The 15336-nt window shown below is 48.7% G+C and overlaps 1 protein-coding gene and 1 long non-coding RNA gene across 2 annotated transcripts; one reads left to right on the forward strand and one right to left on the reverse strand.

Moving 5' to 3' along the window:
* The first annotated feature begins 184 nt into the window (after window positions 1–184).
* LOC143477419 (serine/threonine-protein kinase SIK2-like) lies at window positions 185–13273 on the forward strand. Its single transcript, XM_076975995.1, has 6 exons — window positions 185–600; window positions 2517–2633; window positions 4158–4221; window positions 11140–11473; window positions 11909–12083; window positions 13235–13273. Exons 1-6 carry the CDS (start codon window positions 466–468, stop codon window positions 13271–13273), a joined length of 864 nt encoding a protein of 287 aa, XP_076832110.1. The 5' UTR covers window positions 185–465.
* Window positions 8142–10688, reverse strand: LOC143477986 (uncharacterized). Its single transcript, XR_013121676.1, has 2 exons — window positions 10565–10688; window positions 8142–8518 (listed from the first exon to the last, which is right to left on the reverse strand). It is a non-coding gene; the product is annotated as an uncharacterized LOC143477986 (long non-coding RNA).
* Window positions 13274–15336: the final 2063 nt, after the last annotated feature.

Below are 15336 nucleotides of genomic sequence, written 5' to 3' on the forward strand. Positions count from 1 at the left end.
GGCAAAACGCTCGCCGGTTGACGTAAGAGGTGGGTCCGGTCGTCCTGGAAACGAATTGGCACCGGCGCGTGGAAGCGCTTCAAAGCGCCGCCCCTGCACAAATACCCCCATGGGCTCTGACGTCAACGCGCGTCATCCGGAGAACACGACGCCTCCCGCGAGTCGGCGCGCGCACTCTCGCTCATAGGGCTGCAATATTATAGCCCCATTGTACCGAGGAGGGAGGGGGGGGTGACGGGACACCGTGTAGTACTCCCGAACCTTCCCTTTCTGATCACTCCAGTGTGGGGACAGACGCACAGCACACTGGCCCGCACACCGGGGGGTTTATTCGGGCTATTTATAATAGACATATTTGAGCTGGAGGGAGGAGGGGAGGGGGGGGTTGCTCCTGCGACCTCCTTATCTTGACTTGAGAGTAAAAGTCGCGGGTGTGTGTCCTGTACCCGAGTCGGTACTAAAAGCATGGTTATGGCTGACTGTCAGAGAGCAGCGCTGCGCGGTCCGGTCCGGGTGGGCTTCTACGACATCGAGCGGACTCTCGGCAAGGGCAACTTCGCCGTCGTGAAGCTGGCGAGACACCGAATAACCAAGAGCGAGGTGAGTGAGACGGACCGGACCGTGTGATCGAGGCTGGAGCGCCTCGTCGTACCTGTGGAAACTTTGTGCATGTTGGACGCACCGCGACTACTGCACGTCTGTGTGGAGAGACTTTCTGTGCTGTCATCAGGTGTCACAAACGCTCAGGTGTGAAAGTCTCCACATCTGAGCGCTGCTTTTACTCCTTGACCTTTGTTCGTGACTGGCGGTGTGCTTGGTGATATTTTATTCTCACTTCTTTGCAACAGTAGCAGCTTTTCTCGGAAACAGCTTAATAAATAATAATTAAATCTTTATTTATGCTTTGCTGGCAGCGGTACTTGAACATATGCACGTGTCGAATGACCTTAGTTTAGACACACAAGCACAATGATGATGTTAATGTCTGTACATGACATGGGCTTACGTGATCATAGACGTGGGCTACGTGAACATCCGGAGCACGCGGTCCAACATCTGTTGCATAACAAACCGTGATTTTGTGATACTGTGTTCCTCGCTGGCATAGCTGTAGGTTTGCCAACATTAATCTGCAAGCGTAACTCCAAGACGTAGGCGCGAGCTACTTCAATTGCTTCTAAATTCTGATTTGTTGTTGTTGATATTTTGTTGTTGTTGTAATGCAGTTCGACTAAAGTGTTTCTGTACGAAGACACTGGATCCATTTCTGGGTTTCAGATAACTTCGCAACTCCAGCATCTGCGGCCAAGATGTTGAATTTCACACTGGAGCAGTGTGTCAGGGAATTAGCATACTGGGGAGAATGATGTAGTCCAGGGCTGACGTCTGCCCGACCTCTCCACGGTACAGGAGAACACAGGACTGCTCAGAGCTTGCAGGGTTATCCATTCCTCCCTGTCACCTGACAGGCGGGTCTTTATTAGATCTGCATGTGTGACCTGAACTGAACGGTTCACTGTCGGGAACCAAGTATGTATTGCTCAAAACATCACGCTTGGTGCCGTCCATGACTTCAGAGGTCATTTGATGGTCAGCTGAGCAAATCACCCCACTTAACGCTAACGATGACTGTCTCCACTGTGAAGGGCTCATCTCCATGATAAAGCCAGCTGCACTGTTCCTGTAGACGTGTGTGTGTGTGTGTGTGTGTGTGTGTGTGTGTGTGTGTTTGTCTCGGTAACTCACACTACCGGCTCGTTATGTTTCAAAACAATTGTGGGATAATTCGATTCAGCTCCAAAACTGGGCCAGGCTGCTCACAAGCACTGCAGGGCTGAGATCTGCTAGATCTAGTATTCAGATGGAGCTCCATAAAACGATGGCAGCTTTGCTAAGCTTTGGGAAAATTCAGCCTTGGACATCTGTACTGTATGTGTGTGTGTGCGTGTATGCATATGTGCGCGTGCTTGTGTGTGTGTGTGTGTGTGTGTGTGTGTGTGTGTGTGTGTGTGTGTGTGTGTGTGTGCTGTACTGTCCTGTCCTGTGTAGCCATGACAGCACTTTGAACTCCAGCTCACAGTTTGCTGATCTCCTGTGGCTCTCCGGTGGAGATCCTGTTCCTCAATCATCTCAACCTCGAGAGCTGTCAGATCTTTTGCTCATCCATGTGCTTTTGGGCAGCAGGTGAAGACGATCAAAACCTGAGCAATCCTCCAACCTTTAAATAAGGAGTCTCCTCCAGGATCAGTGACCAGTGGTCTTAAGAAATTATCCGGATCGGCTAGCTAGTAGCACACAGGACATTTTGTTCAGTTGCTCAGTGTCATCTGTGGTCTCCTCAAACATCTTGATCCTCGCCAGGCCACATGAGGACTGTATCTGTTTGCACCACACATGATATGATAGACTGGTCTCCCCAGTGCCAACTACAGTGTGTGAGACTTATGAACGCCCACAGACTGCAGCCTGAGTCTGGGTTCTAACTATAGTGTGTCGCCGTGTCCTTGATTCAACAGGTGGCCATAAAGATCATAGACAAGACCCAGCTGGACTCCGTGAACCTGGAGAAGATCTATCGTGAAGTAAAGATCATGAAATTGCTGGATCACCCACATATTGTTAAACTTTACCAGGTAACTTTTAACCCACTTTTTCCCTCACATCCCAGTTCCTCCTGATATTTACTGTATCAGCTCAGCTCTCTGGCCATAGTTAATAAGTAACTTCTTAGGATTTGGTGAAACTTTGACACGTACAGCTGATCGCTGGCCTGCGTTACAGCAGGAAGTCATGGCGTCTCTGAAGTGCAGCTCCTTTAAGAGACAGACCCTCGGTTCCTGAAGCCCACCTAAGTGCTTGTTCGGAGTTACAGCTCCGTTACGTAACCCTCCGGGTTGCCTCGGTCGTCGGGAATGTGAACAGCTTTTCATTATTATACAAGCCCACGGCGCTGGTCCAAGAGTGGTCGTGTAATCGCGGTGTATCATTATTTCCAACAGCACTTCCATTCAGGCCGCCTGGGTCAATTAGTCACTTCCTCTTGGGACATATAAACAGAGGTTCGTTCGGTAGACTGCTGCTGTCTGATCTCAAACCCCTAGCTTCCCCCAGCCACATGTGCCTCAAAGCAGGGTCCACACACACACACACACACACACACACACACACACACACACACACACACACACACACACACACACACACACACACACACACACACACACACAAAACGCAGGCGCATACATATACACACACACACAAATGCTCACACACACATTCTCACATATCTTTTCTTAACCTTCTCTCCGTTCTATATTATTTGTATGTCACTGTGTAAGTTTCATGATGATGGTGTCATACTAGTGTGACAAATCTCTTTAAACACCGCTGGTGATTTGTCCTGCAGAATGCTAGCGGGACAATTTTATGGTGTAAAACAAACACACGCGCGAGTTTGTTTCCAGGGATTTTTTGCGTGCTTGGCAGACGCTGTGGATGAGAAGCACTTTGTGGTCAGCGCGTTATGAAAATCTCCTGAGCTCACGACTTCCATCAAGTCAAGGAAAACATGTCTGAGGAGCGTGAGCTCGTCACGCTTGGGGCGGGCTGCCGACTTTATTAGTCAACAGTGCACGGCCTTTAAAAGGCGATCAGCACACTCCCGTAGACAGCAGCTATGTTGGAGTAATGTTGATTTAACGGAGGATGCCCCGGCAGAAACAGCACCGACGCGTCTGTGAAGCCCGTCCAGACGCCTGCGTTGCTGCGGAAGTGGCTAAGCATCTCGGATCTACAATGGATCCTCTCTGCTTCCTACATTTAGCCTGTTTGTTTTCCTTGGCTAATTCTGGAGTCCTCCCACACACGGACAGCGCTCGCTCGGACCTCCGAGCCCAGGCGACGAGTCACAGCGAGGGGCAGGCCTGACTCACTCGTGTCTGAGCCCACAAGGCGGCTAACGGGATGCGTCTGTTCGGGTCGGGCGGTGCCAGCCACACCCCCCCCCCCCCACCACGAGGCTCGTGCCCTGACCAAGCGCTCGGTTTGGCCTCGCCTCCTGTGTGGCCCTGTGCCAGGCACGAGGGACCGTGTGTGTGTGTGCAGAATGGGCCTCTGGTGGATGTGAATGTTGAAAAGATGCTTGTGTTCTCCCGCAGGTCATGGAGACCAAGAACATGCTCTACTTAGTGACGGAGTACGCCAAGAACGGGGAGCTCTTCGGTAAGTGACTCTCGTGTAGGTGACGGTGTGAGGTTCACGTGGCCCTCTGGTGAAGGCCTACCTCATACTGCAGTCGTGTGGTGTGATATTGATATTGGGGTTGGTTTGGAGGGGAGGGGTTAGGGCTGGGGGGGTAGTTTGGAGGGGAGGGGTTAGGGCTGGGGGGGTAGTTTGGAGGGGAGGGGTTAGGGAGGGTTGGTTTAGAGGGGCGGGGTTAGGGGGGTTGGTTTGGAGGGGAGGGGTTAGGGCTGGGGGGGTAGTTTGGAGGGGAGGGGTTAGGGAGGGTTGGTTTTGTTTCATCAAGATATCCCCTCATCACACAGATACACAGCAAAATGTTCTGGATATTCAAGATTCTGTGTTCTGGAAGTTCAGGATTCTGGCTGCGTTATTAGAAGGAACACTTTGTCTTCTTTGCCACTGTAACAGGACAAGTTCATTGTTTTATTAATGAATAACAACATGGTGTGTGGTTGAACTTCTGGTCATGATCTTCCAAACATAGTGTGTGGTTGAAACCACTCGACCTGTGCAGGTTCTTTCCCTTTGGCTCAATCCCACATCATTTGTTAATCTCACATCAGTTTTATTGCTCATCAATGAACCAAAACAGATTCCAAAGATGTAGAAGAAGCCACGTGATAAGGTCAAAGGTCAGAGGGAACCCTCTCAGGCGCGATGCTGACGTGAACAAGTGAACATCTAGGAAAACCTGAAATACAGCACAAATTCCAATGACCTTCAACATGAGTTGTGCTAGCCTTGTCTTCCAGGGACAGAGCTGCTTTACTGACATGAGCTTTGACAGAGCTCTTCCTTGTTAAGGAAGACAACCAGTGCAGTGTGGAGGTCTAGTTGTAGCGACTGTCCTTATCGACACGCCTGTACACGTCTTTTCTTTTCTTCTTCCTGGTTTATATGGGTTGGATCCACAACATTCAGACTTTTCTCCTGTGGACAGGAAAATAAATTCAGCTTTCATGTCCGCTTGGCAAGCCGAGATCGACACTCAGCTGCACCCTGTAAATGTGAGGCAGGAGGTTTTCTGTGGGTGCTGAATGTGATTGGTGTTTGGAACACTCTGTCATGATCAGATCAATCTCGGCACACTTTGTTTCTTGAACTAAGGGCTCACACAGGGCTTTGAAGTGGCGTGCGGGTATCAAGAGCCTCGTGCTGTGACGGTCTTTGTATTTGGAAAACATGGTGGCGGTGGGTGTGAAGGGTAAACCCATCTGGGTCCACCTGATTGGTTCCAGTCCTGTTGTTTAGGTGATGAAGTCGTCTGCAGTTAACCGATCCAGCTCAAAGCTTGAAGACGGTTGCAAACTTCTAGATGTTGTTCACCAGATTGTTTGCAAGGGATTGAGATATTGTTGGTTGCACAAAATAAAATTGATGCACCTTATATGGAATATTTACGCTGCTGTTTGGAACATTTCACCTTTTATTCAGCCAAACAGAGAGCCGTCTAGTGCTCTGTTAGAAGTGTGGTAGGTGTGATGCGGTGTTTGGAGCCGTGTTCTCCACAGGGGGGACGTGGCCCCCCGTGGAGACGCCTGCCAGGAGACCCTATCCACCCCAGCACCAGAACCAGCTGTGCTGCTACACTGGGGGGGGGGGGGGGGGGTCTAGAAATTGGGTCACACTCGAATAATGAGGAGCTGTGCAAAAAGGAGAGAGAGAGAGAGAGAGAGAGAGGTAGGGAGAAAGAGAGAGAGATTGGGAGAAAGAAGTAGCAAGCAAGAAGGAGAGAGAGGAAGGTAGAGGGAGAGAGAGAGAGATAGGGGGAGGAATGCAGATGCAGAGAGAGGTAGAGAGAGAGAGTGAGTGAGGAACATCAGTTTGAAGTTGGGAGGATGTAGGCCATGCATATTTTAGAAATCCAGACTGGTGAAGAATGTGTGAGCTTGAGTTAAGAGCGTGCTGTCGATCAGATCAGATCAGATCGCTGCTGTAAGGGGAGCCTGAAGTCCCTGGACATGAAGCTCAGGACAGCATCAGGACAGGATCAGGACAGGACCAGGACAGCATCAGACACCTCACGGCGCTCCTGAGCACAGAAGAGAACAGGGATTTGTGTTTGGCCCCCTGTGGTTTCATGGCGGAGGCCTGTGTGAGTGTGGGAGGGAGTCTGTGCACTAGGTAGGCCGCACCTAGCTGAAGGGCTGAGAGTCCTGCGGTCACGTATCAAAGAGCTTGAATCTGGACATCACCAGAGGAACCGCCACAAGAGCCCTTACTGCAGGCACGGCTGCACATATGTACATATGTACAGTGTAATCATTTCTATGGAAAGGACACATTTATATAAAAGACAGCATCTCTCTCTCTCTCTCTCTCTCTCTCTCTCTCTCCATCTTTACACTCTCAGCCAATCTCTCACTCCCTTCCTCACTGTCATGCCCCTCTATGCCCTAACCCTCTCCCTCCCTCTCTCCCTCCCTCCCTCTCTCCCTCTACTCCCTAACCCTCTCTCTCACCACCATGACTAACCCAGCAGGTCTGTGTGCACTGCCTGTCCCCTTGTCTGCATGTACAGGTGCAAAACTCCCAGCACTACTCCATTTTCTAGGTCAGTTAAATGTCTTTGGCGATCTCTGATCACAGGGGGCAGTTTTATCTGTGGATCTCACCTAATGCCAAATGTAAATACACAGATAAGGAGAGATGCAGGGGTAGTACACAGAATGGACCAGACACCGGTGTGGCAAAAAGGTTCTGCACTGCTTTCTGGCCAATGATCACCCCTGAATAAGAGAGAGAGAGAGAGAGAGAGAGAGACTCCTAACATTTAATACGCCTACCTCTGTAATATGTTTGAAATGTCACTCTAGATAAGAGCGTCTGCCAAATGTAAAGTGTGGCCTGGAGTACAGAGGAGTGAACTTGTTGAGAGTGAGTGTCACATTCCTGGCTCAGGTGGGTGTTTTCAGTAGTCACATGAGCGGGGCGTGGCTAACACATGAGCGGGGCGTGGCTAACACATGCTTGATGGAAAGTTGCACCTGCTCTCTAATCAGCATCATGCCAGTAAGGATTGCTCTTCACTTTGACCTTTCCCCTTTGACCTTTTCCCCATTGTGCTTTAAGTGTGCAAACTGCAAGCTGAACTTATTGTTTATGAGGATGTTGAATTTAGGATCACAAAAGCAAGCAACCTGAATCTCAACTGTTAGTATAGCTTAGTATATGTTAGTATAGCATAGTATATGTTCCTGTCCCTCAAGAAAACCGTCAGACTTTTTAAATGAATTTAGATAAGATTTCATTTTATAATTGTAAGCGATTTATCTATGTGGCATATGGTGTGAGATCTTTGTGTTCTCTGTCATGTTGGTCTTATGGGCTTGTGCTGAAGGTGCCTTAGCGTGACCCCTAACTTGACCCCTAGCGTGACCCTTAGTGTGAGGTGGCATTGCGTGTGCTGTAAGCACATTTTGCAGACGTGTAAAAGTGTGTTCATATGGCCCAGTGTGACCCTGACACCAGCCCACAGCCACAGGCCCCGCCCACTGCCCTGACACCCACCCACAGCTACAGGCTCCACCCACGGCACGGTCCACGTAGCTGGTGCTATATTTATGGTTTCCAGGGTAACATTTTGTGGACGGCGGCTGTGACGAGGACATATTTGTTGTGTATGCAGCCGCGGCTGGCGCTTACGAAACAGGTTTGGCCGAGAGGGACGGCCAGCACACGCGTCCCCTCGCCAACCCGAGACCCGGGGCGGGTGCGGCACTGACCTGGAATGTGTGAGGACTGTGGGCTTGGATGCAGGCCAAGGGCCCTGACCCAGCACTGCTGGGCGTGGTGACCACATGATTGCGCCATGCAGAGGGCTGTTTACTGGCTCCCACAGCACAGGGGCTCCCTGCCACGGTCCTGCCCTCTCCTCTCCTCCACCCTCTCCTCAATCAATCAATCAATCAAATTTTATTTATATAGCGCTTTTTACAACAGTTGTTGTCACAAAGCAGCTTTACAAGTGCCGAGTCCTAGCCCCCAGTGAGCAAGCCAAGGGCGACAGTGGCAAGGAAAAACTCCCTAGTTTTTGCATGAGGAAGAAACCTTGAGAGGAACCAAGACTCAGGGGGGGAGCCCATCCTCCTCTGGCCGACACCGGTCACCATGACAACAACAACAATATAGACAGAATGTAGACAGAATGTAAAAGATGCAATAATGTCCATTTAGACCGAAAAAGATGTAATAATGTCCATCATGGTGTAGGCATCCGGTTAGGCAGGAGGTGGCCGGCCAGGATGGATCGCTTGTCTCTCCTCATCTCATTATACTTCAAGCAGGCGGGCAGCCATGTGGAGAAATGAAACAGGGAAAATTAGCTCTGTATGAGGACATATACAGGACAGGTAAAATTATAAACATTTCTGGAGTGTGGCAGCAACTCCGGCACTAAGTTAAATTATTACAGCCTAGCTAAAAAAAGGCAGAACCAGAAGGTAACATAGGCTTGGGGGCATTCTGAGACAATGGCATCCGTCCACTGCACTGTCAACAAACTTGAGTGACCACGAGCAGTGACAGGATGACAGCACCAGCACCCCAGTCTACCATAAAACCCTTCGTCTATGAACCCCTGGATCTGTACCTTTATCTAAGGGGGATATTAATTATCAAATGCTAGACTAAATAAGTGGGTTTTCAACCTAGATTTAAAGATTGTGACTGTGTCAGAGTCCCGGACACATTTAGGAAGATTATTCCAAAGCTGGGGGGCCTTATAAGAAAAGGCTCTTCCCCCTGCTGTTACCTTGTTAATTTGTGGAACTAATAACAGACCAGCACCCTGTGATCTTAGTTGACGTGGGGGTTCATAGTAGGAAATAAGTTCCTGGAGGTATTCAGGAGCAAGCCCGTGTAGTGCTTTATATGCTAATAATAGAATTTTAAAATCAATACGAAATTTAACTGGGAGCCAATGCAGGGCTGATAGGACTGGTCTAATATGCTGAAATTTTCTAGTTCTGGTCAGAACTCTAGCTGCGGCATTTTGAACTACTTGAAGTTTATTTAGATTCCTATTTGAACATCCTGACAGTAGTGAATTGCAGTAGTCTAGTCTAGAGCTAACAAAGGCGTGCACCAATTTTTCTGCATCATCCTGTGATAATGCATTTCTTAATTTGGCAATGTTGCGGAGATGTAGAAAAGCTATCCTAGTAGTATTATCTATATATTTATCAAATGATAGGTCGGAGTCGAGTATGACGCCTAGGTTTTTGGCTACTGTGCCAGGTGTAATGGGATAGTCTGCAAGATTAAGCATTAAATTTGGAATTTTCTGTCTTGCGGCCTTAGGGCCCACAAGGAGAACTTCTGTTTTGTCCTCATTTAATTGTAGGAAGTTTAGACATCCAGCATTTAATATCTCTTACACAGGCCTCAATTTTTCCTAAACTGAGTTTGTCATCGGGTTTGGCTGATATGTAAAGTTGAGTGTCATCCGCATAGCAGTGAAAGTTGACACCATGTTTGTTTATAACTGTGCCCAATGGTAGCATATATAATGTAAATAATAGTGGTCCTAAGATGGAGCCTTGCGGGACCCCATATTTAACCATTGTATGTTTGGATGAAATATTATTGAGCTCTACAAACTGATAGCGATTTGTTAAGTAAGACTGTAACCATGAAAGGGCTGTGCCTGAGACTCCAACCCAGCGTTCTAACCTTTCTAGCAAGATCCTATGATCAATTGTGTCGAAAGCTGCACTAAGATCAAGAAGCACTAACAGTGATACATAGCCTTGATCTGATGCAAGGAGGAGATCATTTGTTACTTTAACTAATGCTGTTTCAGTACTGTGATGGGGCCTAAAACCAGATTGGAACTTTTCAAATGTGTTATTCCTATGCAGATATAGGCATAATTGCTGGGCAACAGCTTTTTCTATGATCTTAGATATAAATGATGTGTTTGAAATGGGTCTATAATTAGATAGCACAGTCGGATCAAGATTTGGTTTCTTGATCAGAGGTTTGATAATTGCTAATTTACATGATTTGGGCATGTGACCTATTGTAATGGATGAGTTAACTATAGTTAGAAGAGGTTCAGTTACAGCTGGTAATACCTCTTTTAATAACTTTGAGGGAACTGAGTCTAATGTGCAGGTAGTACAATTTAAGGAAGAAATTATTTTCTCTAATTCTGATTTTGGGAGTGGATGAAAAGCATCAAGTTTTTCTCCCGGTATGTAATCTCCTCCACACTCTCCTCCACACTCTCCTCCACATTCTCCTCCACCCTCTCCTCCACACTCTCCTCCACCCTCTCCTCCACGCTCTCCTCCACGCTCATGCTCGGTGTTGGGCTTACGGTTCAGTTGTCTTTGTTTCATGAGATGGTTCTGGCTTCGTGAGATGGTTCTGGCTTCATGAGATGGTTCTGGCTTCAGGAGATGGTTCTGGCGTTATGAGTGGTGAATAGAAGCTTGTGTCTCGAACAGCTGCCTGACAGAATGGAGACTTTGTGCATCACCGTCCACACTGAGGACACTATAAAGGCATTATTGCTCAGCTAGATTACACTATGGTTTAATGTTACGCTAGTGAGCTGTACTATTGTAGAACTTTATATACCATACACTATTTGTGAGCTGTATTATTGTATAACTTCATATAGTGATGCCTGAAACCAGACAGTAGTGCCATCCATTCATCCATCCATCCATTATCTGTATCGCTTAATCGGGGTCACGGGGGGCTGGAGCCAATCGTTCATTACGTTCATTGAACGTTGTAGACACATTACACACAACAACTGAAACTGCGGTGAGGGAAGTCGTGGAGACGGGGGGACGAATGTACGGTTGCCAAGATGTGCTGGTGTCCAGCTGGGTGTGTGCTGTGTCCCTGGGAGAGCTGGCTAACCCTGTGCCGCCTGTGTTGCAGATTACCTGGCCAAGCACGGCCGTCTGAGCGAGACGGAGGCCCGGCGCCGGTTCTGGCAGATCCTGTCGGCCGTGGAGTACTGCCACCAGCACAGCGTGGTGCACCGCGACCTGAAGGCCGAGAACCTGCTCCTGGACGGACACATGAACATCAAGATCGCGGGTAATGAGCGTCGAGACAAAGGGTTGGGGCAGGGGCGGGTCCTGGGCTGTGGGGGCGGGGCCTGGGCTGCGGGGGTGGGGCCTGGGCTGCAGGGGCGGGGCCTGGGCTGCGGGGGCGGGGCCTGGGCTGCGGGATGGGGCCTGAGTGGTCCGAGTCAGATGGGCTCTCCGTCGTCAGTTCTGTCGCAGATATTGATGGGGGGGGGGGGGGGGGGGGGGGTGGTCCTAGTGCCTCTCTGTCAGGAGCCGTTGGAATGTGAAATAAATCTGCTGTGAATTCCCGTGAGAGCGACGTGGCTTAAACGTGGTGAGGAAACGCGGTTAAGGGCCACGGCAAACATGTCGTCGCTCTGGGGGGGTTTTTCACATAAAGCATGTCAGACATCGCTGAAATGATTTCCAGTGTATGGGGGGCGGGGCGCAGGCCGCAGCCTGACCTCGGGAGGCGTGGAGCAGTAATGACTGGGGATTAGTCCCACACCCTTGCACGCAGCAGCGCTTGTGTGTGTCCGTGATGTGAGCACGTGGGCGTCGCGAGCCTCTCCTTTCTCCTCCTATTCTAACCGAGCTCGCTGACCTCACCCTTGACGGCGTGTCTGGCTTATTAGTGGGTCACGGAGCCGCTCTGAGGAGCAGGGAGTGTTCCTCGCCCAGCCAGGCCCGGCTCGGCGCCTGAATGAGGACAGAGAGGCGATCTCCACTGGCTGGGTGCAGCTGAGCGAGAGGGTGGGTGTGGTCCAGTCAGGAAGTAGAGAGCTCAGGGAAACACATGGCATGGTGGAGGTAATGTAGCACGGGTACGGGCACATCCTGCGTCGGGCGGATAACCCGCCCCCGACAGCAAACAGCGTTCCCACTCGGCTGACGGGTGTTTACGAGGAGCGGCCCGGCCCCGCAGCTCTAGGGCCCGGCCCGCTCGGAGGAAGCTTGCCAGTCACCCAGCCGGCCCGGCCAAGAGAAAGAGACTTCCAGCCAGCGGGCAGGACACCGCTCCCACACACGGCCCTGCTCACAAGAACTGTTCTGAACACGTTAGGCGTATGTGATAATGTGATATTACAGCAATCCTGCTTAATCGGAAATTGTTTGTTATTTCCAGGTGGTTTTACTGCATACGTCCACAAGCATGAAGGCACACACGCACACACACACACACACACACACACACACACACACACACACACACACACAAACGCTGACAAATCTGAATCCACACACTGTTCCCTCCAGACACCTGTGTCTGCTCTCTAAAGATGTTGTGTGTCTGCGTATGCGTACGTGAGTGTGTGCTGTTCCGTCCATGGAGAGGGGCATGCTGTCTCTCCTCTTAGACCTGTCTCTCCTCTTAGACCTGTCTCTCTGAAATACCTCTAGGCCTTCAGAGAGCAGCGAGAGCTCTTCATTGAGAGAAAGGCCAGGCATGGACCCTTTTATCCTCAACTTGAAAGCACCACGTGTGTGTGGGACTGAGGACAGAGAATCTACACTAAGCGCTGGACACTGACACAGCTGGAGCAGCCGTCCTCGTCCCCTCTAGCAGACTGTCTCCAGCGTGTCATCTCACTACGCTGTTCCCCAGATGTACTCGAGAACATCATCTTTCCGTGGGGGGGGGGGGGGGGGGTCTCTGGTGCGCTGGCCCTTTAAAAGATGGAGTTTGAACGTAAGGAGCACAAGGGAGTCGTCTTCGCCACACCAGCTGCTGAGCTGAAGCACTGACATGGCACCGTGTTGTTCAGCACTCATGAAGTGGGTCAGCACATCTGAGGGGCCCTTAACACACCTCCCTCTCAACTCTCACTTCTCCTGCTTGTTTTTCTGTTCTATCTTTCTTTCTCTCTTTTTTCTTTCCAGCTACAGTGCCTCTCGCCTCCGGTTCTTGTTAAATTATGGACCTGTTGTCCTCGGTCCCCCCTTTTTCCGTTACTCACTAGAAATATGACAAGGCCAATGACGTCTCCTTCATCTTCTGACCTCCTTCGTCGGAATCTTTCCTGATGACACTTTCTGCTCAGCCCAAGGCAGGAAGACGTCGCACTAAAGGGAGTCCTGGTGCTCCTATTTGCTGCGTAACATACACAGTAGCCCCTACAGGCCCAGAAAGATAAATAAACCGACAGCATAGCTGCACCTCCTTACATGGTCAAATTTAGGTCATTCCAAAAAATCAGAACTTCTGCACATATAAATGTGATCAGTTTCCACACTGGCGATCCCAGCTCCCCTTGGTCCACTTTTGGTATCGTCATGGTGTATTTCGGGGAACGGCCTCGGGCTGCACCTGAGTGTTTGTCATCACAGGGCCCCATATGGCACGACAGTTGCAGTCCTGAACGTAAGGTCACCCTGCTCTTTCTGACCTCCCTGAGAAAGTTATACTAATGAGGTTCCACGTTTAGGTGTTTCATGAAAATCTACTGGGAATATATCAGCATAATACACTACTATATAATATATGTAATATATATTTTGCACGCTATCTAAATTATATTAGTTTAAAACACCTTACTGTTCTCTGTAAAAATAAAGCCATAATAATTAATAAATCCATAAATAATTCATGAAGAATGGAATCTAAGCAAAACGCTAAAGTCCCAGTGTCTAAATATCGGGCCTACCACAAAACTACCAGCAGCTGCTCAAATTGAAAGAAATTAAACAATCGGGAGACGTTGCATCACTGTTTCATTCTTCCACATTGCCAAGGTGACTGTTGTGTGTTGCAACTCAATACTGCTTAAGTCTTTAATTATTTGTTATTTAAGTTTGGCAGGTGACTTTTGGCCTTCTGCCGATAAAGGATATTATCCTGTTTGCCATAATTTACCGTCAGTTTGGCAATATTTTAGTTTACGTCCCCTAAAAAAAAAGCAGAGACCTTCTTTAGACTTTATCAGTGGTATATTAATAAAAATTAAATTTTAAGATTTATGTCCAATGCCAACTGAATTTAAATTGCTGTCAGGAGTGTAAAAATGCCAGTTTGCATGAATGACAGATGGTTAAACTGATAATATCTTTAATATTATTGTTTTTGCTATTAACATTCACTATTTCAGATCTCAATCACTCTATTTAAAATTGAACAAATGTAACATTGTAATCCCACAAAATGGAAAGCGTTGGTGTGAGCTGTGTCTGTTCTGGAGGTCTGTCTGCATGAAGGGGCTCAGATTAGTCCTTGTTCTGCTGGCGACCCAAACCGGTAGTTCTGGCGGGAGACGGGTGCTGGATCAATCCTGGCGCGCTGTGCCAGGTGTGTTATTGGTGCAGAGAGACACTACACTTCCCAAGGTAAGGAGTGTCCTCTCCACGGACGGAAAACCAGCCACAGCTGGTGATGGTTCCTCAAACTCATTTGTGGTCTTGTGTAGTTATCGCGATGTTGTTTTTGTTAATATATTAGTATAGGGTATATATTTGGCTTTGTTAATATATATATACATACAGGGTATGTATGTGATTTTGTTAATATATTCATATAGGGTATGTATGTGATTTTGTTAATATATTCATATAGGGTATGTATTAATGCCGGCATAGCAAGTGCAGACTGAGAGGCCTTTGGATATGCTGATAGTTTATATTTTAAGGCACTGCTGTATGAAAGGTCAAAACGTCCAAAAACAAAGAAACAAGCAGAAACAAGCGCTGGGATTGACCTTAGCTTGCAATGTTCTCGCACGTGAGTCGAGTTTGGCGGATTCAGCTGCTCGTTGCTCTTCTTTACAGCATTGGCGTGTCCTAATTTATCACCCCCCAATATCATAATACATCCCACTTTACATACTAAAAGTCCTTCAGTCTGCCCCGTGTGTTTGTTGTGTGAGAGAGCAACACCCTTAACAAACACGACTTCACAGTGGTTGTACCCCTGCTGGACACTCTGTTTGTGGGGGAAACGGAGTGAACCTTCCCAACATCAGAACATTGTCTGTGTTGTGGAGAGTGACAAACGGCTCTCGGAGAGCAGTACCTTCTCTTGAAGGTCACGTAGGAAGTGTTTCTGATCAACTTGAAGGCCGGTCGCTACATG

This window comes from Brachyhypopomus gauderio, chromosome 16, assembly GCF_052324685.1.
Source record: "Brachyhypopomus gauderio isolate BG-103 chromosome 16, BGAUD_0.2, whole genome shotgun sequence".
NCBI classification, from domain to species: Eukaryota; Metazoa; Chordata; class Actinopteri; order Gymnotiformes; family Hypopomidae; genus Brachyhypopomus; species Brachyhypopomus gauderio.

What these genes read in the sequence shown, in the direction of transcription:
- LOC143477419 (XM_076975995.1), top strand. Translation starts at nt 466, where the DNA reads ATGGTTATGGCTGACTGTCAGAGAGCAGCGCTGCGCGGTCCGGTCCGG. An exon ending in ACCGAATAACCAAGAGCGAG is followed by an intron (nt 601 to 2,516) that starts GTGAGTGAGACG and finishes TTGATTCAACAG; the next exon opens with GTGGCCATAAAGATCATAGA. An exon ending in CAAGAACGGGGAGCTCTTCG is followed by an intron (nt 4,222 to 11,139) that starts GTAAGTGACTCT and finishes CCTGTGTTGCAG; the next exon opens with ATTACCTGGCCAAGCACGGC.